General features: G+C 72.3%; 2 protein-coding genes across 3 annotated transcripts; both read right to left on the minus strand.

The window, feature by feature from the left end:
• Nucleotides 1-199: 199 nt before the first annotated feature.
• On the minus strand, nucleotides 200-11,543 carry TERT (telomerase reverse transcriptase; the record flags this gene model as incomplete). The annotated part of the gene is made up of 16 exons (XM_084233882.1): nucleotides 200-518; nucleotides 681-818; nucleotides 1,230-1,354; nucleotides 2,133-2,194; nucleotides 2,546-2,672; nucleotides 3,988-4,176; nucleotides 4,640-4,711; nucleotides 5,013-5,126; nucleotides 5,446-5,531; nucleotides 5,940-6,035; nucleotides 6,750-7,157; nucleotides 7,341-7,520; nucleotides 7,677-7,851; nucleotides 8,276-8,471; nucleotides 10,087-11,113; nucleotides 11,325-11,543. 16 exons carry the CDS (start codon nucleotides 11,541-11,543, stop codon nucleotides 271-273), a joined length of 3,462 nt encoding a protein of 1,153 aa, XP_084090008.1. The 3' UTR covers nucleotides 200-270.
• Nucleotides 11,544-13,102: 1,559 nt separating this feature from the next.
• Nucleotides 13,103-22,311, minus strand: CLPTM1L (CLPTM1 like; the record flags this gene model as incomplete). 2 transcript variants are annotated; one of them, XM_084232857.1, is made up of 17 exons in its annotated part: nucleotides 13,103-13,385; nucleotides 13,490-13,605; nucleotides 13,896-13,940; nucleotides 14,021-14,076; nucleotides 14,316-14,350; nucleotides 14,581-14,663; nucleotides 14,936-14,986; nucleotides 15,604-15,669; nucleotides 15,886-15,989; nucleotides 16,450-16,534; nucleotides 17,080-17,174; nucleotides 17,257-17,374; nucleotides 18,618-18,696; nucleotides 19,417-19,562; nucleotides 20,469-20,658; nucleotides 21,906-22,006; nucleotides 22,150-22,311. In XM_084232857.1, the coding sequence occupies 17 exons, from the start codon at nucleotides 22,309-22,311 to the stop codon at nucleotides 13,301-13,303; spliced, it is 1,617 nt and encodes a 538-aa protein (XP_084088983.1). In that variant the 3' UTR covers nucleotides 13,103-13,300. The 2 variants fall into 2 exon arrangements, with proteins under 2 accessions (XP_084088983.1, XP_084088982.1); XM_084232856.1 differs by having other exon boundaries at nucleotides 19,417-19,565.
• Nucleotides 22,312-23,480: the final 1,169 nt, after the last annotated feature.

Genomic DNA, 23,480 nt, shown 5'->3' on the forward strand with positions numbered 1-23,480 from the left:
ACGTGCCACCCTGCGTCCCGGGGACCGTGTCCGCATGGTGCCGGGGTGACAAAGTCCCCAACACGCCCATGAGCCACCCGATGCCCCAGCCAGGGCCTCGCTGCAGGACGGACTGGGTACTGGAGGGTCACGGCAGGTGGCCTGCCCCCCTGGGGCTGTCCCCTCCCCAGAGCTGCCCACCCTCTGCCCCAGGGCCGCAGGGGAGAGGGCTAGGCCCAGGGGGCAGCAGCTGGGGTGGGCAGGGACTGGGCTGCCGGGTGGGGGCAGCGGTCAGTCTAAGATGGTGCTGAAGTCTGCTGTCAGGGCTGGGTCGGCCGCAGCCTCCAGGGAGGCCAGTGCTGCTGCAGAGAGCTGCCGGCACAGCTGTGCTTTGGCTGCAAGAGAGAAACCAGGTTTGGTCCTGGCAAGCTGCCCGGCCTGGAGATGTGGCCAGTGCCCAGGCGGACCTGCTGTGTGCCGGGCAGGCTCATTTGGAGGCCTGGGCCAGGCCAGCATCTGCCCCACGGAGCAGACGGGAGCTGGGGAGGTGGGGGGCAGGGACAGGCAGCAGAGCCCGGGTGGCTGAGGTGGGTGGCCGAGGGGAGGCTGGCAGGAGCCGGCCAGGCCAGGGAAGCAGAGGGGGCATCGGGTGAGGAGTGGAGGGAGCAGGGCCCGCCCGGCCAGGCCCCTGCCCGGCTTACCGGTGCGGAGGGGCCCCAGGAGGCGCCTGTAGGTCACTCTGTGCTGACCCAGCTTGCGCAGGAAGGCGTGGAAGCAGAGCCACCGCACAGCCTTGGCGGGGAAGGGGCAGGAGGCGCCCTCTGGCCCCAGGGACACCCCTGGGGAGCAGACAGATGAGGCCAGATGCTGGGAGGCCTGGGGAGCGGGCTGGGGCGGCAGTGGGGTTCTCCCACCACACAGTGGGACCTACCAGCCCAGGGGTCTCCGGAGCCCCCCAACACAGACAGGACAGCCGGCCAAGCTGCGCCAGCGAGCACAGCCTGCACCAGGGCCCATGAGACAGCTGGAGCATCAGGGGTGAGCAGGACCCCCCACTGGCGGAGGCACCCTGGGCTGGATGCGGGGACAGGGGCTCGGGCCCACGGAAGGGGGCTGGCGGCCAGGGCAGGACCACATGGGGCCACGCACCAGGTGGCAGGGGTGGGGCGGGGGTGCTGCTGAGCAGGTGTGCCCCAGGTGGCCCCCCCATGTGCCGTGGGGTGGGAGCTTCCCGCAGGCCCTGCTCGCACCTGCATTCTTGGCCCGCAGGTGGGCACAGCAGCGCGACGCGATGTCCGCGATGACCCGCAGGAAGAAGGCGCGGTTACTCCCCACGCGCTGGGCGAACGGGAGCTGCAGCACGCACGCGTGGAACCTGCGTGAGGACACGCGCAAACGTCCCGCAGCCCGCCGTGCCCGCCCTGGGGTCCCCCGCACCCAACCCTCCCCTGTGGCTCCCCGAGCAAGGGGTCCCCTGGCGAAGGTCACAGAAGCTGCCGGCGTGGGCAGGTGTGCATGTGCCCCACGTGCGGGGGCACGCGCGGGAGGCCGGGTTGGCGACACGGGCGGGGCAGTGCTGAGAACAGGGCCCGGGCGGAGCCCAGGGCCAGCGAGCCAGCAAGTGCGCTCTGGGCAGGCCCCAGGGACAGACCCGCACCTGGCCCTGGGGTTCCCTCTCCGGTTCCAGGGTGACCACGCCCTGGGGACCGGCGCGGAGGCTGCACACTCCAGTTACCAGGAGACACTGGCCTTTGTCGGGCGATGCACCCGGCCATCTGTCCCCTCCGGGTGGGCGCCTCCCGGTGATAAAGCATCGGAAGCTTGGGGCCTCGCTGCCCTGCGGGCGGGCTCGCCCAGAAGCCACGGGGAGCAAAGTCCACTGTCCCTGAGCCCAAGGCGTACGGTGGCCAGCTCCTTCCCAGGGTGTCCCAACCAAGACAGGCACAGGAGACGGCAGAGGCCCAGGTGGGGGGTGCTGTGGAACTGGGGAGCCCTGCTCCAAGGACCCCTGGAGTTCTGCCTCCCCCCCAGCCTGATACCAGGCACCGCCCCCTGGCAAGGTGTGGCGTCTAGGGCGGTCCGGAGGAGCCCCGGGGAGGGGTGCCCGCGCATGTGGGGCCTGTGTGCCCCCTGCTGGCGGCCGCCGGGCGCACCTGTAGGCCTGCAGCAGGAAGATCTTGTACACGCTGGCGAACACCGTCTGCTGGCTGTTCACCTGCGGGGACACGCACGCTCGGCCCGTGTCCTGCGGCGGGGAGCAAAATCCCACCGGGGCTGCGGACCTCACCAGCAGCCTACCCAGGGGCCCACCCAGGCGTGGAGCTGCCCTATGAGGAGGACCTGGGTTCAGCAGGGGAGGGCAAGGGTGAGATGTGCCCCACAAAGATGCACACGTGCGCACACACACCTGCCCTCGGCCTCACCTGCATGCACCTGTTCATACACGGGCACACACACCTCCACGCACATGCACGCAGCCGGCACGGCCCCGCTCACTCGGAGCACAGGGCGCCACGCTGCGCTGCCTCACGCCCCCGCGGACGCGCCTGCAGAGCCCCGCGCGCACCTGCAGGTCCAGGAACAGACCGTGGCACTTGAGCGCCAAGATGGCCAGGAGCTTGCGGCGCAGGTGCCAGCCGGGCCGGGAGCCCTGGCAGAAGGACAGGCTGGCCCTGATGGAGGTCTGCGCGTAGCTGCAACACAGGGCGGGGCCTGAGACGCGCGCCGGCGCCGTTTGGGGGCTCGCGCGCACCCCCGCACGCTCCAGTCACGGTCCACACAGCCCGGCCAGCCCCCACCCACGACACGTCCACTCGGAGCCCCAGGCCTCACGAGCCCCGGCTCCCCTCGCCACCTGGGGCCCACCGCGCCCTCAGCTCGTGGCCCCTCCGTGGGCCCAGCCCTGGACTGGCGTGCCCCACAGGACGCCAGGCTCCGGGGCACCCTGTCGGCGGCTGGCTGAGGCGCCACCCCGGGGCCTCGGCTTCCCGATCCTCGTCTGAAGGACCCGGAGGCACTGGGCGGTCAATCCAGGGGCCTGGCCACCCACTGCCCTGGGCCTGTGAGCTCGGCCCCCTCCAGACCAGCCTGGCGGCCCGGGCCCGCCCTCCGGAGCCTCTGCCTGCCCTCCCCGCCAGGCCGGCTTCGTGTGTGCGGTCCACACGGCGCTCGCTGTCTTCTTCCAAACCATCCACTTTCTCAGGAAAAACCCCAATCGCTGCTTCTCCGGCCTGGGCCGCGGCAGCGAGGGAGGGCGAGGAGGGCGCTCCGGCCCAGCCGGTCCTCGCCGCGCGGCGGCGCTGTGGCTGCAGCTCCGACCCCGGCCCAAGTCCTCCCGCGGCCTCCCCAGCCAGCATGGCCGGCGCTGGCGAGGCCGCCTGCACGCCCCGCGGCCCCTCTGCCGGGCAGCCCCTCCGGCAGCATCACCTCAGACCGGGCCCACAGGCGGCGGGGCGGGGCCCGCCAGGCCGAGGGTTCCAGCAGCCCCTGGTGGGGCTCCACGCGGCACCCTGCGCTCTGTCGGCAAAAGCCCGGTCTCCCGCCCGTGCCGGCCGGCCTCGGGATAACCAACAGGGGTGGGGGGCCGCCTGCGCCCAGCTCCGGCTGGAGCCCCACGCTGACCCGGGCGGTTCTCTGCAACAAGCACACAGCGAGGTGAGGCATAACCCGGGGACCCTGCGTCTGCACGCCCAGCGGGCGGCCCCGGAGGACACGCCCGGCAGCTCCTCTGGCGTCCGGACGTGGAGGTCAGCGCGTGCTGGGGAAACCGCCAGGGACAAGGGCACCTCACACGGGGTGGCCGAGCGGACTCACGCCGTCCAGGGAGACCGTGGCGGGCCTCAAAGGCCTGGGAGGCCGTGGCCATGGGCGCCTCGCCCCTGAACTCGGGGCTACACCCTGTCCCGTGGACACGCGGCTGCCCCAAACCTCCTTTGACACAGCTGCCCACGAGGGCCCCACTCCCAGGAGGGACGGCGCCAGCCCCCGCCCCGCCTGCCGCCAGCCCACCTGCTGTAGTCGCAGCGCACCTCCAGGGTCCGCGTGTCCAGCAGCAAGCCGCACCACGGAAACAGGCAGTGGGCCGGCAGCTGGAGGGGGGCCGCGGCCCCCAGCTCCCCAGCTCCCACGGGGAAGTTCACCACTGTCTTCTGCAAGTTCGCCACGCAGCCGTACTCGGGCACCCCTCGGACCAGGGTCCTGCGGCAGAGGGCGACAGCGGGGGCCGGGGACGCTGCGCCCAGAGCCCAGGCAGCGGGCGCCCGCCCCGAGCCCCCCCCACCTGCGGCCCCGCCCTGCCCGCCCGAGGCCACCCCCACGCTCCCCCCCTCGCCCCTCGCTGGCCGCCCGCGGGGATGCACCGCGTGGGGCCTGGGGTCCGGGCACAGTCCAGACGGCCGCCCCACAGGCCGCCCAGGAGCGGCCGCCGTGACCTCGGAAGGGTCGGGTTTATGACTTTCTTCCAGACGCCTGCCCGGGAGATGCTGGGCTCGGGCTGCGCGGACTGGAACTGACCCACCGCCAGGCCCGCCTCCGAGGCCGCGCGGGGCACTGGCTGAGCGAGCGCCGCCCTCTCAGGGGAAGGGGCCGGGGGGGAGGCCACAGGCCGTGGGGCGGGAGCCAGGGCGACGGCGGGCAGCGGGCAGCGGGCGCCGGCGCTCACCTGAGGAAGGCTTTCGCGCGCGTCAGGTACGGCGTCACCAGCAGGAAGTCGTCCACCAGACGCAGGAGCAGCCTAGAGGGGGCTCAGATGAGGGGGCTCGCCCCGCACGTCCGCCCGCAGGGGGGACCCCACACCGGAGGGACCCCAGCCAGATGGTGTGGGGAGCGGCCCCCACACCCACCAGCCCGGCCAGGAGGGCCAGCCCTAAGGATGTCCACTCCCCGGGGGCAGATGCCACTTAGGCCCAGTGCCCAAGGTCCACCGGCTCCTGGGCTCTGCAAGCCCCTTCTGGCTCCTGCAGATAGCGCCCCGGAGTCGCTGGGGAGCAGAAGTAAACGGGACGACAGCAAAGCAGACCAGGGCAGGCGCTTACCCGTCCTGCTGGAGCCCGGGGAACAGCTTGGCCTCCATGTCCCCGTAGCACAAGTTGCAGAGCAGGGTGGACAGCATGGAGCCCTGGGGGATGCCCTGGCGCTGGACGTAGGACCTGGGGGCAGGACGTGTCAGGGAGCAGGCAGGCCACGCGTGGCACAGCCCCACTGCAAGACGGCACGCGCGTGGGCGCAGACCATGTCCATGTGCAGGTGCCCGCCCACACGCCGGGCTGGTCTGAGTGGCTGGCCAGCAGGTGCCTGGGCCTGGACCGGCATACCCCCTCGCGGTGACGGGGTCGGCACCCCCTGGCGCGCAGGGAGGCGAGAGCTGGGGCCTGGGCCAGCCTGCGGGCTGGTCGGGCAGGCGCGGGGGGCGGGACGGGGACTGGCTGCCAGCAGAGGGGGCGCACGGGGCAGGAGCCCCCAGCTCACTTGTGCCCGATCCTGAGGACGTGGCTGCGGAGGAAGTGCAGGAAGATGTCGAAGAGGTGGAGGCCGGTCTCGTTCAGGGAGAGGCTCTGGACAAACGGGCACACGCAGGTCAGGCGGCCAGCCCAGCTTTCCGTGTGCGCCTGCAGCTGGCCCGCGCCGCCGGGTGGCCCTGGCCGCGGGGGGAGCGTGCTGGAGGCCCAGCGCCTGCCCCTGGAGCTGGTTGTGCCACCAGCAATGCCGCAGGCAGGGGCTGCCCACACCAAGAGCGGGGCTCCCCTCCAAGGGCCAGCGTGGGGGACACAGTTGCCTTCTAAGCTCAAGGTTAATCCGAGCAGCAGGAGCCCCGCAGCCGGCAGCACAGCACAGCGCACAGGCAAGGCCTGGGGGCGGGGCCTGGGGCGGGCAAGGGTTGGGGGGGCGGGTGGCAGAGGTCTATGCCCGGGAGCCGGGCAAGGCGGCTGCGGCGGCACCTCCAAGGCCCCAAGTGCACCGACCTGCTCCACCACCACGGCGTCCCGCAGCGCGCGGGTCTCCTGCAGATGGCGCACGAACGCCCGCATGGACGGCTGCAGGTCCTCCAGGGTGGACACCTGTGGGGGAGGGCGCGAGGCGCTGAGCGCGGCCCTGGGAGGAGCCTGCGGCGCGGGCGTGGGGCGGAGAACAAAGCAACCACGGACGCCACCACGGCTGCCGGCGACGGGGCGGGGCGGGGCGGGGCGGGGCGGGGCGGGGCGGGACGCCTCCCGCGGGCCCAGGGCTCTGGAGGACGGCACACGCAGTCTGGGTTTCCAGAGCCTCCTTTACAGGCGGGGCTGCAGGCGAACAACTAAGGGGCCTCGGAACAGGCCTGGGCCAGAGCAGAAGGAAAATGAGCAACGTGGGGGCGTCGCGGGTGGACGAGACAGTCGGCGACACGGGACAGGCGAGGCTGGCGCAGAGGCCTCCCCGGGTGAGAAGACGCACGCGGTGCCCGGAGCCAAACCCGCGCAGCGGAGCTGGAGGACGGCAAGCAGGCGGGGCCGCTACAGACGGGGTTTCGGCCACCGGTCCCCGCGCAAGCACCCCGAGCGCGGGCCCAGGAGGCGGGGAACCCGGGGGTGCCGGGGGGAGGCGCGAGGGGAGCAGCGGAGCCAGAGACCCACCCGGGCCTCCAGCACGGAGGACGGGGCGCACCTCGCGGACCCAGCATCCTGTGCTCATCAGGCCTCTGGGGTGAAAGGGTGGCGGACGGGGGCCGTGAGACACGGCCTGCACGGGCCAGCCCTGCTGCGGGGACCGCCGTGTCCTGCCCAGGAGACGCGCACCCCGAGCAGCAGGCGGAGGGCCCCGAGACCCGCTGGGGCGCCGCTGCCACAGCCCCCGCCGTGCACAGAGCAGCCCGCGGCCCGGGCTGGGACCAGCGACCCGAGGCCGCACGAGCGTGTGGAGAAAGTGGGGATGCGGGGGCAGCGCCGGGCGGGGGCAGGGGGTCGGCGCCTGAGGTGGGCGCAGGCCGCCTCGCGTGTCACAGGCGCCCATGGGAGCCACACCCCCCCACCCGTGCCCGCTCTCACGTGGCACCCGAAGGCCCTGTGCACACGCCTGCCGCCGGCGCTCCTGAGGGTGGCGTAGCGGCGCACGCAGTAGGTGCTCTCCTGCGGCCGGATGGCGCGGGCCACCACCTGCACCAGCTTGTCCTGGGGGAGGGCGTCGAAGGCCCCCATCACATCCACCTGGGCACGGGGGCGTTGTAGGTGCCAGTTGCCCGTGGTCCCCTGCGACCCGAGGCCCGACCAGCCCCCCCAAGCCCTGGGGTGCAGGGACAGCACAAAACGCGCCGTGTCTGGGAACCAGGCCTCCAGGGGGGTCGCACGCCTGCCCACCCCGCGCCCGGGCCTCAGCGGGCAGACGCCCACCTTGACGAACCAGAGCTGGGGCGCAGGCTGCTGGGCCCGCACGCGCAGCACGAAGGCGCGCCAGGCCCTGTGGATGTCGTCCAGGCCCAGCACAGAGGCGCCCAGGAGGCCGGGGCGCCGGGCTCGCTCGTAGTTCAGCACCCCAAACAGCGTCCTGACCTGCGAGGCCAGATGCTGGGCCTGAGGGGCCCCACAGGGCAGGGTCAGCCGGGAGGCAGAAAGACCCCCCACTAGCACAGGAGGCCAAGTGAGGGGCTTCCCGCCCCCCTTCTGACCGCCCCAGGCCCCGCCCTCCCCTCTGCTGCAGTTGCGCGCCCTGAACCAAGAGCAGACGACCTTCCGTTCTGCGCGTAGGGTCCTGGCCCCCAGCGTGCTGTCCATGTTGACGATGGGCCGCAGCCCGCTGGGCTTGGGCACGAAGCGCAGTCTGGCCGGCGGCAGGGCGGGCCTGGCCTCCTGACTCCGCTCAGCCTGGGTCAGCTCCCGCAGCTGCACCCTCTCCAGGTGCTGCCTGAAACAGGGGCCTCTTTGGATGTGGCCGGCAGGCCTGGGGGGCTCGGGCGCCAGGGAGCTGCGCTGTGCCTGCCACGCTGAGCCCTGACCCACGCACCGGGGCTACCCAGGGCAGGTGCCCCATCAGAGCCCTGGGGGGCAGACGGGGGGGCAAGCCCCAGGCAGAGAGACCCCCACTAGCCCAGGAGGCCCAGTGAGGGGCCAGCTGCCGGGGGCTTCCTGCTCCAGCTGCCAGTGATCCTGTGTCCTGCTTGCCCCCGGGAATTAAGACAGCGTGCCCGCCTGCGGAGGCCCGTCCGCTCAAAGCCCGGATCTCACAGCGAGAAGGGGGCTTCAGGGGCCTGTGCTGGGGCCGGGACCCTGTGGCAGGACGGCCGTGGGACCCGAGGGAGTGGGGCAGGGCCCCGTGCCCGCCGCTGTACCGGACACCGATGGCCTGCAGCTGGCTCCACACGCGCTTGCGGTAGAAGAAAAGCCTGTTCTTCTGGAACGTGGTCTCTGTGACGTAGAAGAAGCTTCTGAGCAGCTCCGCCACGTAGCCGTCCATCAGCCAGCACAGGAACGCGGCCAGGACGGCCTCCCGCCGGCGGTGCTCCGCAGCTGGCACGCAGCGCACCCCTGAAACAGAGGGGCAGCCCGTCACCCGCCAGGGTGACCCCGCCACACGCCCAGGACGGCAGCTGTGGCCCGGCGTGGCGGGCGGGCGGGGCAGGCCCCTTGCGGATGCGCGCAGAGCACGGGCGGGCGCCGGGCTTTGGGAAAGTCTGGCTTGGCTTTAAGCTGACGTCACCTTTTCTTCCTCCCGCCCTAACGCGGCGCACGTGCGCGCCCCTCACACGGGCCAGGCGGCCAGCGCCGGCCCGGGCAGCGAGAGCCACCAGCCCTGCGCGAGCCGCACGGCCGCCGCCCTTCCCCGCTGCCCCCTGCACCTGCCCCGCGGGCGTGTGTCCATGGGCAAAGCACAGAAGGCAGGGCCCGGGCGAGCAGAGAGCAGTGAGCGCGGGGGAGGGGATTAAACGAAGCAAAGGTGGACCACAGCGAGCCGGGTAACGAAGCCCATGACGCCGCGCGGCTCTGGGGCGCTGGCACGCTGGGTTTGGCACCCACGTAAGCCTGGGGAGCGATGCGCTGTCGCCCACGGAACTCCAAACATCCAGGGAACGTTTTGGGGAAAAGCACCCGCGTGCGAGGTTAAAATGCAAGGCTCCACGGGGTCAAAAGGCAGTCCGGCTCGCAGAGACCCCCGGGCAGCTGAGAGGGAAGTCAGCAGGTAATTTAAAATACATCCCCGTGGCTCCTGATCAAAGACGAAATCCTGAGAATCAGACACTGGGAACAGCGGACATCCCGACGCGGGCGACCCATCGAAACGGGGGTGCGGCTGAGCCGTATTTAAAGGCGAGGCAGAGCCCAGCGCGCTCAAGAAGTCAAGGAGGGCAGAACCCACCCGCGGAAGATGAATGGGACCCGACGGTGCCCAACGAGCCCCTGCCCGTGTTGACACCCCCTCTGAGGGCCACGGGGCCTGGCCCGAGATCTCTGCACAGCTGGGGCGTCCTCAAGGCTGGGGGGTCTGAACTGGGCTTGTCCCAGATGCTGGCGTGCCCTGTGAGCTGCGGGGAGGTCAAGTGGCAGAACACGAGGCTCTGCTCTCACCGCCCTCCACCAGAGGGAGGGGGGCTGGTCCCTCCGCTCAGGGTGTGGCCAGCAGGCTGCACGAGGCGGGTGCCCTCAACACCAGATCCAGGGAACCCCAGGGACGGGGGTGGAACGCGGGCGCAGGGTCTCAGAAAACACCCTGCAAGCAGCACGCAGCGGAGCCTCCCCGGCACGGGGGCGCCCGCCGGCCCCTCTGCTCGCTGGAGCCTCCGGCCCTACGGACGCGGCGGGGTCCTCGTGCAGGGAGAAAGCCAGCCCTTTACTCGCCTTCCTCGGCCCGGCCCTGCCTGTTTCAACCTGAACGCGGCCCTGGACCCGGCCCAGGTGCCCCGGGAGCGCCCCTCCTCCCGTCTCCCACGTCCACAGGGAGAACCCCGTCGCCAGGGGGCCAGGAACAGCCTGCGGGGGCCTGCCAAGGGCTCCCGGCTCTCCTGTCCTGCTCCCGGCCCTGGCCACGTCTCCTGGGCCCCTGCACTGGGTGGGGGCCCTCGGAGGCAGCGGGTCAGCGGCGACCCCGACAGCCCAAGCCCAGCCAGGGGCGGGGGCCAGGCCGGGGGCCAGGCCGGGCGCTCACCTGCACGCGCCCCCAGCCAGGCGCAGTGGCGCACCCTCATCTTCCACATCAGCTGCGGGAGCGAGAGCCGCCCGTGCTTCCCCAGGGACAGGAGCTTCTTCACGTTCCTCAGGAAGCGGCGCTGGTTGTGCCTGGAGCCCCAGAGGCGGGCGGGCACCAGGCGCTGCAGGCAGGCGCGCAGGAGCGCGTACACCTGCCAGGGGCTGCTGTGCTGGCGGAGCAGCTGGACCAGGCGCTCGGGGCCGGCGGGCCGGGCGGGGCGCAGCGGGCAGTGCGTCCTGAGGAGCGCCCGGTAGGGGCAGCGCGCGTGGTTCGCCAGCAGCTCGCGGAACAGGGGCCGCATGCGCCGGTAGCGCGGGGGCAGGCGGCGCGCGGGCGGCGGGGCCCGGGGCGGGCGGCCCAGGAAGATGGCCCCGACCAGCGCGCCGGCCCCCGCCAGGCTGGGCCGCAGGGCGCTGAGCAGGAACGCGGCGCTCGGGCCCTCGCGGCCGCCCGCGCTGTAGAGGAAGCGCTGGGTCTCGGCGCGCGGCCGCGGGAGGGGGGCGCGGGGCGGGCCGCGGGGCCGCCCTGTCCTCGGGGCGCCGGCTTCCCCGGCGGCCCCGGCCGGTGTCGCCTCGCGGGAGCCCGGGCTGGGCCCCCCTCCCTGGCCTCGCCGGGGCCCCGCGCCGGCCTGTGGCGGGCGGCGGGGGCCCGGGCCGGGCGGCGGGGCGCAGGGCCCGTAGAGCGGCGGCCCGCACACCTGGTAGGCGCAGCGCGGGGCCACGAGCACGAAGAGCGCGCAGCGCGCCAGCAGGTGGGTGAGCACGTCGTCGCCCACGCGGCGCAGCAGCAGCGCCCACGCGCCGCTGCCGCGCAGGGAGCCGGCCGCGGTGTTGGGCAGGTAGCTGGCCAGGCTGGCGGAGAAGGCCAGGGGCGGCCCGCCGCGCGCCTCGTCCAGCAGCGCGAAGCCGAAGGCCAGCACGTTCCTCGCGCCGCGCTCGCAGAGGCCCTGCAGGACGCGCGCCAGCAGCTCCTTGAGGCCGGACAGCTGCGGGGAGCGGGAGGGGCGCTGGGAGGGGCGCTGGGAGGGGCGCGGGCGAGGGCGCGGGGATGGGGCGCGGGGACGCGGGGGCGCGGGGCGGCGGGGATGGGGCGGGGCGCGGGGGGCGGGGCGCGGGGCGGCGGGGCTCGGGGCGGCGGGGCTCGGGGCGCGGGGGCGCGGGGCGGGGCGGGGGGCGCGGGGCGGGGCGCGGGCCCACCTGGCGGAAGGCGGGGCGCGCGGGCGGCGGCGGGGCGCCCCAGGGCACGCACACCAGGCAGCCGGCCACCAGCGCGCGGAAGGCCGCGGGGTCCCCGCGCCGCACGAGCCGCCGGCCCTCGGGCCCCAGGCGCCGCGCGAAGGCCGCCAGGCGCAGCACCTCGCGGTAGCGCGCGCGCAGCAGGTTGCGCACCGCCCGGCACCGCGGCGCGCGCGCCATCGGGGTCCGCGGCCTGGCGGGGGCGCAGGAAGGGGCGGGCGCCGCGCCGGAAGGGGCGGGCGGGCGCGCGGGGACCCGGGCGGTGGGGGCTGCGGCCGCGCCCCCGTCCCGGGGCCCTGGCTGCTCGCGGGGCGCCGGGGGCGCCCAGGGGTGGCGTGGGCAGGGCTCTGGGGGAGCCCAGGCAGGGGCCCCCCTGCACCCCGGGGCGGCCCCCCACGCCCTCGGCCCGGGCGGCTGGCGGCGGGGCGTCCTGCGGGCCCGCGACCTCGCGGCGGCGGGGCGGGGGTGCCCGCGGGGGCGGGCACGTGCCCAGGGGGTGGCGCTCGTGGGCACAGGGGCGCGGCGGCTTCTCCTCGGCTTCTCAGCTTCACGCGGTCCCCACCATAAACCCGTTAGTTCCCTGAGCGCCCCCAGGGCGCCACAGCACCTCGCCCTCAGCCCCGGGGAGCGGGACGGGGGGCTGGTGGCCCAGGCTGCAGCCCGGGGAGGAGCCCCGCACCCCTCCGCCGGGAGGGCGGCTCCGAGGGTGCGCCCGGGCTGGAGGGGGGCCCCAGCGGCCTCCGCACCCCAGCTCCTGGCTCCGGGGTCCCCCGTGTGGGGAGGCCACAGCCCTGGCTCCACACGCTGGCCACAGGGGGCCGAGCGCCGGCGACACCCACACTAGCAGGGCCAGGCCCGGATGCTGCTGGCCGCTGCCACCGCGGCGGGGGCCTGTCCCCTGCAGGCATGGCCCTGCCCACGCCCACCCGACCCGTCTGGCCTGCCGGCCAGTCCTGGGATGCTGCAGGGTCAGCTCTGCAGCACACGGCCCTTTGCAATGGGCTCCTGCTCAGCATGGTTCCGGGGTGTGGGCACCAGCCCCACCGCAGCACCCCAGGGGGACACAGCTGGCCCAACCCCTTGCCTTGTGAGGTCGGGGCTTCCTCACGACAGACATGACATCCCTGCGCTCATGCTGCCCAAGTGGGGGTCACGGCGCCCCACGGATGACCTCTCCTGACGGCAGGGTCAGGAGGCTGCCTCGCCTGGGGCTTCTGGACGCTGCCAAGAGCCCAGCGGAGAAGGGGCCTCCGTGAGCCACCAGAGCGTGCGGCTCTTGCGCCATCGCTGCAGCCCCGGACGAGCGGCCAGGGCCCTTGCGCTTCCCACAGGCCCAGCAGTGGGCAGAGCCCGGGGGGAGGGAAGCCACCCACTGGGAGACCATGTTGGGGGGCACCAGGCCCTCCACACCATAGGAGGGGAGCAGGCAGAGCCCAGACAGCGGCCCCGTGTGGGGGGCACCAGGGCAGCTGGGACCCCCAGCTCCTCTCCGGCCCAGCGAGGCCCACAGCTGCAGCGCAGGGCAGCAAGTGAGCGGGGAGCAGCCAGAGGCCCCTGCGGACACCAGCTGCGGAGGTGCAGAGAGAAGGCGGGGAGCAGAGGCGCCGGCTGCCGCCAAGGGCCGGCCCCGCCAGCGAGCACCAGCCCCGCCCCGACGCGGCGCCCCCGTGCGGACGGCGCCAGGCCCAGGGAGCGTCACAGCCAGGGGGTTTATTTTAAAATAGAAACATACGCGGAGCTTTACAGGATTGAATCCCAGAGGAAGGAGAGCGGTGTGACCCCAGAACCCATGGGCGGGTTTCCCGAGCGGCCGGCAGCCCTTGGGGGGGTGGCTCCCCACACCGCGTGGGCTCGGCCGGGAGAGCCGGAGATTTGGCAACGCGAGCAATGTCCGGGAGACGCCCCCGAGTGTCCAGGCAGGCCCGGGCAGCCGCGGCTCAGTCTGCGTGGGGCCTCCGCTGCGGCGCCTCCTCATAGGACTCCCCGTATTCATTCACCCTGCTCTTATCCACGGGGTACAGCCTGCAAGAAAGCAGCGTGCTCGGGGCGCCCGCAGGGGAGGCCGGCCTGCGGGGGCGGGGCAGGGCGCCAGGGCCCGGCGGGCAGCTCGGGCCGGGCGCACTCACCAGCGCTGGTAGAGGTAGACCAGGAAGACCACGTCGTCGCGGAAGCAGGCCAGCCGGTGGGAGGTGGGCATGGTGATGATGAAGGCGAAGACGTCGTCGATGAAGGTGTTGAAGGCCTGCGGGTGGCGGGCGGCGCGTCTGGGGCTGGAACCCGCCAGGCCCGGCCTCCTGCCCCCCGGGAGCCAGCGGGAGTGGAGGGGCTGTGCGGGCGCGGGTGGGCCCAGACACGCTCTCGCCCGGGACCCGCGATGGGGCACGGGGCCTGGCCTGGTGACCGCAGGGAGGGTGGACGCAGCCCGCGGGAGCCAGCGCTCTGGGTGCCCAGGGGCGCCTGTGGGCCCCGAAGTGCGGCCCGGCGTCCCGTACGGGGCTGCGGGCTGTGCGAGGGCCGCGGCCGGACACTGACCTTGTAGGTGAAGGCCTTCCAGGGCAGGTGTGCCACCGACTTCATCTGGGGACAACGGGACAAGCAGGTGAGCCCGCTGGCCCGCCCCGGGGGAGGACGCGGCCCCGCACAGGTGCCCGGCCTACCTTGTAGTTCACGAAGAGCTGGGGCAGCATGAAGAGGAAGCCGAAGGCGTAGACCCCTGAGGAGACGGGGGTGAGCGGGCGCCGGCCGCCCTGTGTCCCTTCCTGGGCAGCCCATGTGGCCGCCAGCAGGGGGCTTTGGGAGAAGGTGCCCCGGCTGCCGCCGCCGGGCCCTGGACTGGGATGCCCTGGGCAGGATTCTGCTCCCGCCCCCCACCTCCCCCCACAGAAAGCGGACCCGGGACTTTGGCCTGGCGAGCAGGCCGACGACAGTGGGCGGGGAGGCCGCCCCACTCACCGTTGACGAAGCTGTTGATCAGCCACGAGTACCAGCTGGAGGGAACAGGAGGGTGCGTCAGCCCCCAGCACCGCGGGCGCCCGCTGCCCAGGACTGCGCCACGGCACCTCCCCGGCCTGCTGCCTGCCGCGGCCGGAGGCAGCCGGGCTCCCCGTGGACGCCGCGGCCCTCCCAGCCCCAGAGGACGAGTCCCGTTGGGAGCAGGAGGTGGGGCGGGGTCCGCAGGGGTCTCGGCAGGCCAGGGCGCGGGGTCCCCAGGCCCCACCTCTTGTACTTGACGTTCCACAGCGAGTACACGGCGCCCCCGACGCACAGCGGGTAGAGCAGGTAGGACAGGTGCTTCATGGCCTGCGGACGGCAGGGCGCTGCTGGGCGGCTCCGGGGGAGGCCGGTGGAGCAAACCGGGCTCCGAGGACGCCCCCGGGAGCGCGTGAGCAGAGCTTTCCACGGTCTCTGTGACCGCCACAGGCAAACCTGCGCCCGTTAAACGGGTGCCCTGCAGACCCCCGCCAGGCCCGGCGCGTGCGGAGAAGGGAGAACAGCTCACGGGAGCCCCGGGGCCCCCACGCCGCTCCCAGCACCCACCCCGCCGGGTAAGCCCACGCCCGCCCGCAGCTGACCTGCGCGTCGTACTCCTCCGTCCTCCGCTCGGACTCACTGGAGGCGCCGAACTACGGAGACCAACACGCTCGCTGGGTGGGGCCGTCGGCAGGACCCGGGCCGTCAGCGCCGAACGCGGACCGGGGGGCAGCGAGGCCAGCCCAGGCACCCAGAGGGCCTCCACCCGCAGGACCCCAGCAGTTCCCCCAGGTCAAGCCTGGCAGCCCGCGTGGGCCTGGACCCCAGACCCCACCTGCCCCTCAGGCTGCTGCCCGACAGTCCTGCGGACGCGAGTGGGACGCTGCTGCCCGCGGACCGGCCAGTCCACAACACGGCGGGCTCCGTCCACTGCCGAGCCCACCGTGGCCCGCCCGGCGCTGAGACATGGGGGGTCTGCACCCAGGCGCTGCCCCCTCAGTGCAGCCGCCCGCCTTCGCCGCGACCTCTGACCCCCGGCCCCAGCCCAGGCCTGCCGGAATGCTCGGGGAGGTGTGGAGCCGCCTGGGGCGTCCACGCAGCTCGGGAGCAGGGCGGGGGACCGGCGTGGAGCTGGCTGGGGCCCAGGATCCGGTGGGGGGGCATCAGCTGGGGCTGGGCAGCAGGGCCTGCAGGCGCCTGCCCTCCCGCGCCGAGCTGCTTCCTGCCCAGAGGCGGCCGCTGGGGAACACGGCCGGGACGGGGCGCTCACCTGTAGCTCAGGCCACAGGCCCCTCCACCGCACGGTCATCTTCAAGGCCTTTTTCACTTTCCACAGCTGAGGGGAACGAGGCCTCCGCGTGAGACTCAGACCCGGAGAGCCGGAGCCGGGGCCGCCTGCCCTGCCCCCCCCGGCCGGGACCCCATCACTGCACAGGCGGCTGGCGGTGCCGTCCCCGCCCACCCCCCACCAGCCGAGGGGGCCCTTCCTGAGCCCACACAGCCAGCCCGGGGCAGCTAGGCGTGGGGGGGTCGGTGTGCTCCTGCCACTCACCTCGATGGCGGCCCCGACGCCCGCCGGGACCAGCACCAGCAGGCTCGTCTGCTCGTCCAACAGGAACAGGAAGATGACGACGGTGCTGAAGCAGCGCCAGAGCACTGGGGGAGGCGGGGAGAGGCGCTGGGGGCGCTGCACGCCCCGGGCTCGCACGCACGCACGCACGCCCCGTGCACATGCAGGTCCCCTCCAGCACCTCCCCCCCCCCCCACTCAGGCAGGCCAGAGCCTGGCTGGACAGGCGCTGCCCGCTCACAGGCACGTGGGGAGGCTGGTCAGGGCGGACGTGGTGACAGCCCTGTCACCGCCCCCCGGGCCGTCCTGCCCTGAGGACCCTCCCTCTGTGGGAAATGCCCGGGCCCCTCAGGCTGGGGGGCAGGAGGGCAGAGCCCCGCAGAGCTGCCTGGCTTGGCTGGCAACCCCAGTGTCAAAGGTCAGGGAGGGGCAGAGGCTGCGCTCCGAGCCGAGGATGGAGTGGTCTGGGGCACGGAGGACACAGGCCACCAGGCTATGTGTGCCCAGGCACCCGCCTGGCTGCCCACCCCAGCGCCCAGGGCCTCACCTGCCTTGGTGGACATTCCCATCATGCTCTTCTTCTTCTTCCAGAAGCTGATGTCATTTTTAAATGCCAGGAAATCGAACAAAAGCTGAAACCAAGAGCAAGTTTGCACCTTCAGGCGCCTCTCATGCGTTTGCCTGAGGCTGCAGGTGGGGCTGGGACTGGCAGCAAACCCCCCATCACCCCACGCCCCCCACCTCATCCCTGCTCGCTCTGCGCTTGAGCGTGGGAGCAGAGCGCCAACCTCTTGGTGGGTCCCGCTGCTTTCCAACAGCTCTGGAATGTTCCGGCCTGACCTAGCCAGTCCCCAGGCCGCGGGAAACCTGAGTGCCCCTTGGCGTCTGGTGAGACCAGCTGGCACCAGCCCGACCTCCACCCCTGCAGCCTCAGGCCCACTGCGCCAGGGCCTCGCACGCCGGGGCCTTGTTGCCATTGAAGATGAGCTCCAAGTCGACCCCCAAGTGCTCAGCATAGAAATGCAATCGCCTGCCCATCACTCACTGCTCCTGGGGTCCTGTCCCAGCTGGGGTCCAGCCCCAGCCCCGCAGATGAAGCCCCGCTTGACGGGCATGCCCGTGCGGACGCCCCCCAGGGCCGCCCGCCTGCCCCTGCCCGGACCGAGCCAGCACTCACGTGGAATGCGGCGACGAAGAAAGTCAACGCCAAGAAGTACAAGTTGGTGTCAACAAAAATCCCTTTGACCTCGTCGGCATCTTTCTCTGAAAAGCCTGGGGGGCAAGAGCAGGGCGGTGGCCTCAGCCAGTGGGCTGGGCCAGGGCGGAGGGGGCGGGCAGGCGGCGCGGGGCTCACCGAACTGCTGCAGCGAGTACACGGCGTCCTGCATGTGGATCCAGAAGCGCAGCCGCCCCAGGGAGATCTTGTCGTAGGACACGGTCAGCGGCAGCTCGGTGGTGGAGCGGTTGATGACCTGGAGGCCATGTGGCTGGTGGGTGCCAGGCTGCCCCGTCCCTCTGTGGCCGGCCAGGGGCCCAGCAGGGCTGGTGTCTGGGCCAAGACCCGCCTGTCTGTTCCAGGGCTCACCTGAGCCCGCGGGACCTGAGGCTGTTGCTGCACCTGAACTCGCACCTCCCAGCCACGCCTGGTGGCAACTGTTCGCCACGTGTGCCCGGGGCACCCCTGCGGGGCTGACGCTGCACATGGCCAGCGCTCCAGACACTGGCCCCATGACGCCTCCAGGGCCACACATCTGCTCACCCGCCACCAGCACATGCCAGGCTGGCCAGACACCAGGGCCAGGCCAGCTGCTGGCCTCGGGGCACACTTGAGGGTTAGGGTTAGGAGCCGCCGGGCCTGCCGGGGGCTGGGTCAGGGCCAGTGGACTGGCTGCCCGCAGAGACATGCCCGCCCCAAAGCAGCGCCAAGAGGGGCTCAGTGCTTGAGGACCGCTCCCGTCCAAGCCAGACCTGAGAGCGAGACCCCAGCTAGACACGGGGTGCGGCGGGTGTCTCAGGTTGGCTGAGACACAGGCGGCTGCAGACCTGTCCCAGGCAGAGCAGCCCCTCCGGACACACCCGGGACCCCGGCAGCACCAGGCGCTCTCGAGGCGAAGCAGCCGGTGAGGCTGCGCCTGCACCCTCAGCGAATCAGGCCCTGTGCCGGCCGCTGGGCTGCAGATCCCCAGAGGTCTGGGGCGTGAGGCCCCCAACTCCACAGCAGAGCCGCGCGGGTCACTGCTGGGGCCCGGCTGGCAGGAGGCGGCAGAGCGGGGACGGGGACCAGAGTCAGGCTCCCGATTCTCGAGCCGTTTCTGGTCTGTCAACAAGGGCGTGGCAACGAGACAGCTGGACCGTCCTGCACAGGCCCAGGGCTGACCAGGGAGCGGCGCCTGAGCTGTGTACCGGCTGTGCTGACATGACCAAGGGGTGGCTTCCCCGAGATACCAGAGTCAGCCGGGGACTCTGCAACGTGGGGTGCGGCCAGGATGCCCATCACACCATGGCCAGGGGTGGGTCACCGGCCCGTGATCGCCAGCTGGGGCCTCCGCTGCACCGGGACCGCCCACAGGAGGTGGCGCGCACAGAAACCAACTGGGCAGGACAAAGGCTTTTCTACCGTGCCGAGCTCCGCTGTGCAGACACCCGACACTGCAGCCTTCCAGAGCCTTCCCCCGAGGAGGGCAGGCAGGCAGGGCGCCCCAGCCAAGTGCTTACCATGAGGTCCTTGACCCGACTGCTGAGCTGGTCGATGAACAGGATGGGCAGGTAGTGCACGGTCTTGCCCAGCTGGACCCTGAGGCCAAGTGCAGGGGTTAGAGCCAGCACTCTGGGGGCACTGAGGGCCAGGACCGCGTGCTGGAGGAGCCCCAGACCTCCCAGACAGGCCTTCCCGGTGGAGGCAGAGGGCCCCTCAGCAGCCCGGGTTGGGACGGCCCGAGTGGCCGCAGGAGGCAGCAGGGCTCAGCAGCGGGGCAGGCGCGGAGCAGGCCCACAGGCTCCCACCGGCGTCCTGGGCACCCCGCCAGAGTGCCTCTTCACCCAGTGACCGTGCCACGCGGCCAAAGACGAAGTCTCTGTCTTCCAGACGGACCCCTGAGACGCTGCCACGGGCCGCGCTGAAGGCGGAGGAGGATGGGTGGCTCAAGGGGCAACTGAGGTCCTGGTGACACCCTCGGGGGCACCGGGGTTCGGGGGCACAGGTGGCCTGAGCTCAGGCAACGCAGCAGATCAAGCACACCTCGCTACGGAGGTCGATGTTCCACGAAGGTCGACGTGCCGGCGAGGATGCTGGGGTGCCCCATGGGGGACCCGGCACACAGGCAGGCCAGACCCCGCCGGCGCGTCCACCATGCTGGGGACGCCCCTTCCGGAACGTCCTCTGCGCCCGGGCTCTGTGAGAGGCAGCCCCTCTGGTTCTCCCTCAGGGACGCACTGGGCCCTCCCCTGTGGATTGCCTGGCGTAACCCCGGGGCGCGCAGCTCAGAGAGCACGCGAGGGAGGCCCCGACACTCACATCTTCATGTACCGATGCACGTCGGCCGGCAGGGAGGACCCATCGAAGACAAAGTCATCCACCATCACGTTCAGGGTCAGCTTCGGTCTCCAGTGAGAGACGGGCTCGTCCAGCGCGCTGGCCGGCCCCTCCTCGGCTTCACCCTGCTGCTGGCGACAGGAAGAGCCACTGCTGACAGAAGGTGCCACTGGGCCTGACACCTGCCTGCCCACGTCCTGTTCGGACACACGTGGGCCAAGCTCCCGCTTACTCTGCGCCCCACACCTCAGGGTCCAAAGGGGATGCGTCCGGGACAGGTGCGGAGGCTCAAGTGACTGCCCCGTGGTTGACAGCGCGACTGAAAAGGAGACCCGGACAGCAGCAGCCAGGTGCCTGGGACAGGCTGGGCACTGCCCTGGAAATAGCCGAGTCCAGAGAGAGACCGGCCTCCAGGAAAGCCCCGACTTCCTCCAGAGCAAAGGACACATTCGGCAAACAGTGATTCCGTTCACCCGCCCAGAATGTGGTCTACGTGTGACGGCCGATGCTAACTGTCCCCAAGTCCCGCTCACAGACACCTGTCCGTCCGCTGCAGAGCCCCAGTCTCCTCACCTCCTCACCTCCCAGAGTGCCCCAAGAGGCCGGGGGCACAGCCACTGTCCCTGCCAAGGGCGGGCACGGCTGCCCGAGACCGCATGGCAGGAAGCACAGTCTAGGAGCTCAGACAAGGTGGCTACCCTTCCTGAAACCTGGACGCCCGGCCTATGCCTAGAGACGCCTCCTGAGAAGCTGATGGCGCCCTGGGCCCCACCCCTTCCCTTCCATGCAGGCCAGAGCCCTGCTGGGTGTGCTGAGGCTGCCGCGTGTCGCCTAGGGCTCCCCATCCGATCCCCCTTCCAGGCGACAAGCCTATAACCATCGTCAGTGCTGCCTGCGCCCCCAGCCTGCCCTCACGAATGGCTGCAGCTCAAGTGCTCTGCGCCCTGCTGGGGCAGGATTCAGGGTGAGGTGGGAGGGTGGCCGACTGCACGCCGTCCAGGGCATTGCTCTGCTCAAGGTGTGGGCACACGCACCTGGGTGTCGGCCTCTCCAGTGAGCAGGTTGACCTCCTCCGGCTTGGGGACCATGTAGGTTGTCAGCGGGCTCACCAGGTGCACCTGCTTCCCATCATGCCATGGCAGGAGACCGGCGTGGTGGAGGAAGATGTAGGCATACAGCGTCCCATTGTTTCTTGTCTTCTTGGGCACGGAAACGTTGACCGTCCTGAAACAAGCCAGGGCCCGCCATCACCCCCCCAGTGGAGGAGGAAAGCTCAGAGCTGACCCCGCCCCCAGCGCTCACAAGGCATGCCTGCCCTGGCCGCTGTGGCTAACCGACTTCCTCTAACACCTGTCTCCGTGCGCGAGACTCAGCGAGGTCACTTACTTGACCTCAGGGCTCAAGTGCTGGTGTACAGAAAGTGGCAAGGAACCTGGCCAGACTGCCAGCCTACAGGGCATGCGGGGCACCACAGTGCAGGGTACACAAACAAAGCCCCTGACCCCAGAGCAGGCCCAGTGAACCTGCTGCCGGCACTGTGGGCGGTCTGTGTCTGCTTCCCTTCTAGAGGACCACCGGGAGGCTGAAGGGCCCTGCCAGAGTGACCGCAGCCTGGCCGGCCAGGGTGCTCAGTAGTTGCTGCCACTGCACAGGACCCCTGAGCACAGCACAGCTCCTCTACCCCCATGCCCGAGGGGCAGATGCTGGGCTTGGTGCCCTGCTCCCCTCGGGCACCCCTGGCTAAAGGCTCACTGAGACACTGAGGGAGGATGGGGCGGGGGGGCCCTGAATGAGGACGCCCCGCCCCTTGCATCTCCAGGTTGGGTGACCGTGCTAGTGGTGGCAGCAGCAAAGGTGCCCTCAACACAGATGCCGCCCAGGTATTTCCTCTGTCTGCAAGTGGTCCGTTGGAAAGCGCCGTGCTTGCCATCTCCGGTCTCGGAGGCTGGGGTCACTGGCCTGAGCGCACAGGCTCTGGTGCCAGGCAGCGTCCGCCCTGGGAGCGTGACCTCGCGCTACCTCCCCAGCTTCCTGGCCGGAGCCTGTGAAGCTCACCTGCTGCGTCTCAGGCAGCCCCTGACGCGCTAGCCCTTCTCAGGGCACACCCCAGGCCGTCAGAACTGCAGGAACCACGCGCCACACACACCTCTGGAAAGCCATACGCTTTCCCACACTCATCTCCATGTGTCCTAACATTACGCTCCGGTTTTACGGCCTCCCGCAAGGCTCGGCCCTAATCAGCCCTTTCCCCAAAGGGGCTCAGGACGGCCTCCGGCCCGGCCTGTATGTGGGTGAGGCCCCTGCGCCCCCAGGCCCTGCCGCTCCTGCTTTCCTGCGCGGGAAGAACAAGCTGGAAATGGCCAGCCCGACCACACCAGGCACGACAGCGCCCCGCGCCCAGGCAGCTCCGGGCAGCGCCCCCAGACAGCCGCCTGACAGCGCCCCCAGGCTGCCGCGCCCGCGCCACGTACCGCTCAAACTTGGTCTCCACGTCGAAGTCCTCCACGTTCAGGACCAGATCCACGCTGCTCTCGCCGCCGAGGCTGGCCCGCGTGGCGGTGTACACGCTCAGCTGGGGGGGGCAGGGGTCAGCAGGGCCGGGAGGGGCGGCCTCCGGCCCGGGTCGGGCCCCGCCCGCCCGCGGGGGAGGCCGTCGCCGGCGGGGCGGGGCGGGGCGGGCCCGGGCCCGGGGCCGGGCCCGGGGCGGGGGCTCACCTGCAGCTTGGGCCTGCGCGCCAGGTAGGGCCGGATGCAGGGCGCGGCGCCGGCGCACGGGCGCGTGTGGACGATGCCGTACATGACCCAGCAGGTGTGCAGCACGTAGACCACGAACACGCCCACCACCAGGCTGGTGAAGGAGCTGCGGCCGCCCCACATGGCGCCGCCGCCCGGCCCCCGGCCCCCGGCCCCGGCCTCCGCCGCTCACGCGAGGGCCGCCGCGCGCCGCCGGGGAACGGCCGCGCCCCGCATGCTCCCGGCGCCGCCCGAGGCCGCGGGTCCGCCGGCGCCGCTTCCGGGTCCGCGCGCCGCCGGAAGTGGCCGCGCGGCCCGAGAGGCGTAGTCGCGGCGGCGTGACGCGCGCCAACGTCAGCGCGACGGCGCAGCGTCATCTGCCCGCGCCGTCCTCCCGCCGCGCCGCGGCGCTGGTTGCTGCTCGTTGCCGGTGAGGCGCCGGGAGGCGGGGGGGGGTGGAAGGGGGCGGGGGCGTCGCACGCGGGGTGCGGGGCGGGGGGTGCACACGGGGGACGGTCTCCGGGGGGCGGGGCGTGCACGGCGGCGGTCTCTGGGGGCGGGGCGGGGCGGGGCGTGCATGGGGGGCGGTCTCGGGGCGGGGCGGGGCGGGGCGTGCACGGGGGGACAGTCTCTGGGGGCGGGGGGGTGCACACGGGGCGGTCTCCGGGGCGGGGCGGGGCGGGGCGTGCATGGGGGGCGGTCTCGGGGCGGGGCGGGGCGTGCACACGGGGGTCGGGCCCCCCAGACCTGAAGGCAACCGGAGAGAGGCGCGTTAGCGGAGGGCGCGGGGCCTCGTGGGGCGCAGGCCCCAAGCCTGGGGTTGAGGCTGGGCAGGAGCCCGCGGGGGCGCTTTCGGAGAGCAAATTCTGGGGTAAAGCGCGGAGCGAGGGAGGGAGGAGGAGGGGCGGCCGTCCCGGGCCGTCCAGCCGCTGTGGGCAGGGTAGCGTGGCCTCCGAGGGGCGGCGGCTGGGGCCCTTCCTTCTCGGACTCTTGGCGCGCCCTTCAGCCGGGCATCTGTGGATCGGAAGCGGTGGGGTGCTGCCGGCAGAAAGGCTGCCCTCGGCTTGTGGCCGGGAGGACGGCGGTCGTGTAGCCCTAGCGAGGGTCCGGGCCGGGCGGCGTCGCCCTCTTGGATCCGGCTCCCTGCCCCTCCGGCCCTTGGCCTGCACTGCCCTCCGATCCCGGTTACCTCTGTGGGGAGAAAGCCCGTCCCAAGCGAGCAGTTCAGTGAGTTCTGGGTCGCTGGGTCCGGTGACCCTGTTCCCGGAGAGACCACCAGGCACCCACCCGCTCCCAGGCTGCGCTGCGCCTGC

Source organism: Talpa europaea, assembly GCF_964194135.1.
Source record: "Talpa europaea genome assembly, chromosome: 5".
In the NCBI taxonomy this organism is placed as follows: domain Eukaryota; kingdom Metazoa; phylum Chordata; class Mammalia; order Eulipotyphla; family Talpidae; genus Talpa; species Talpa europaea.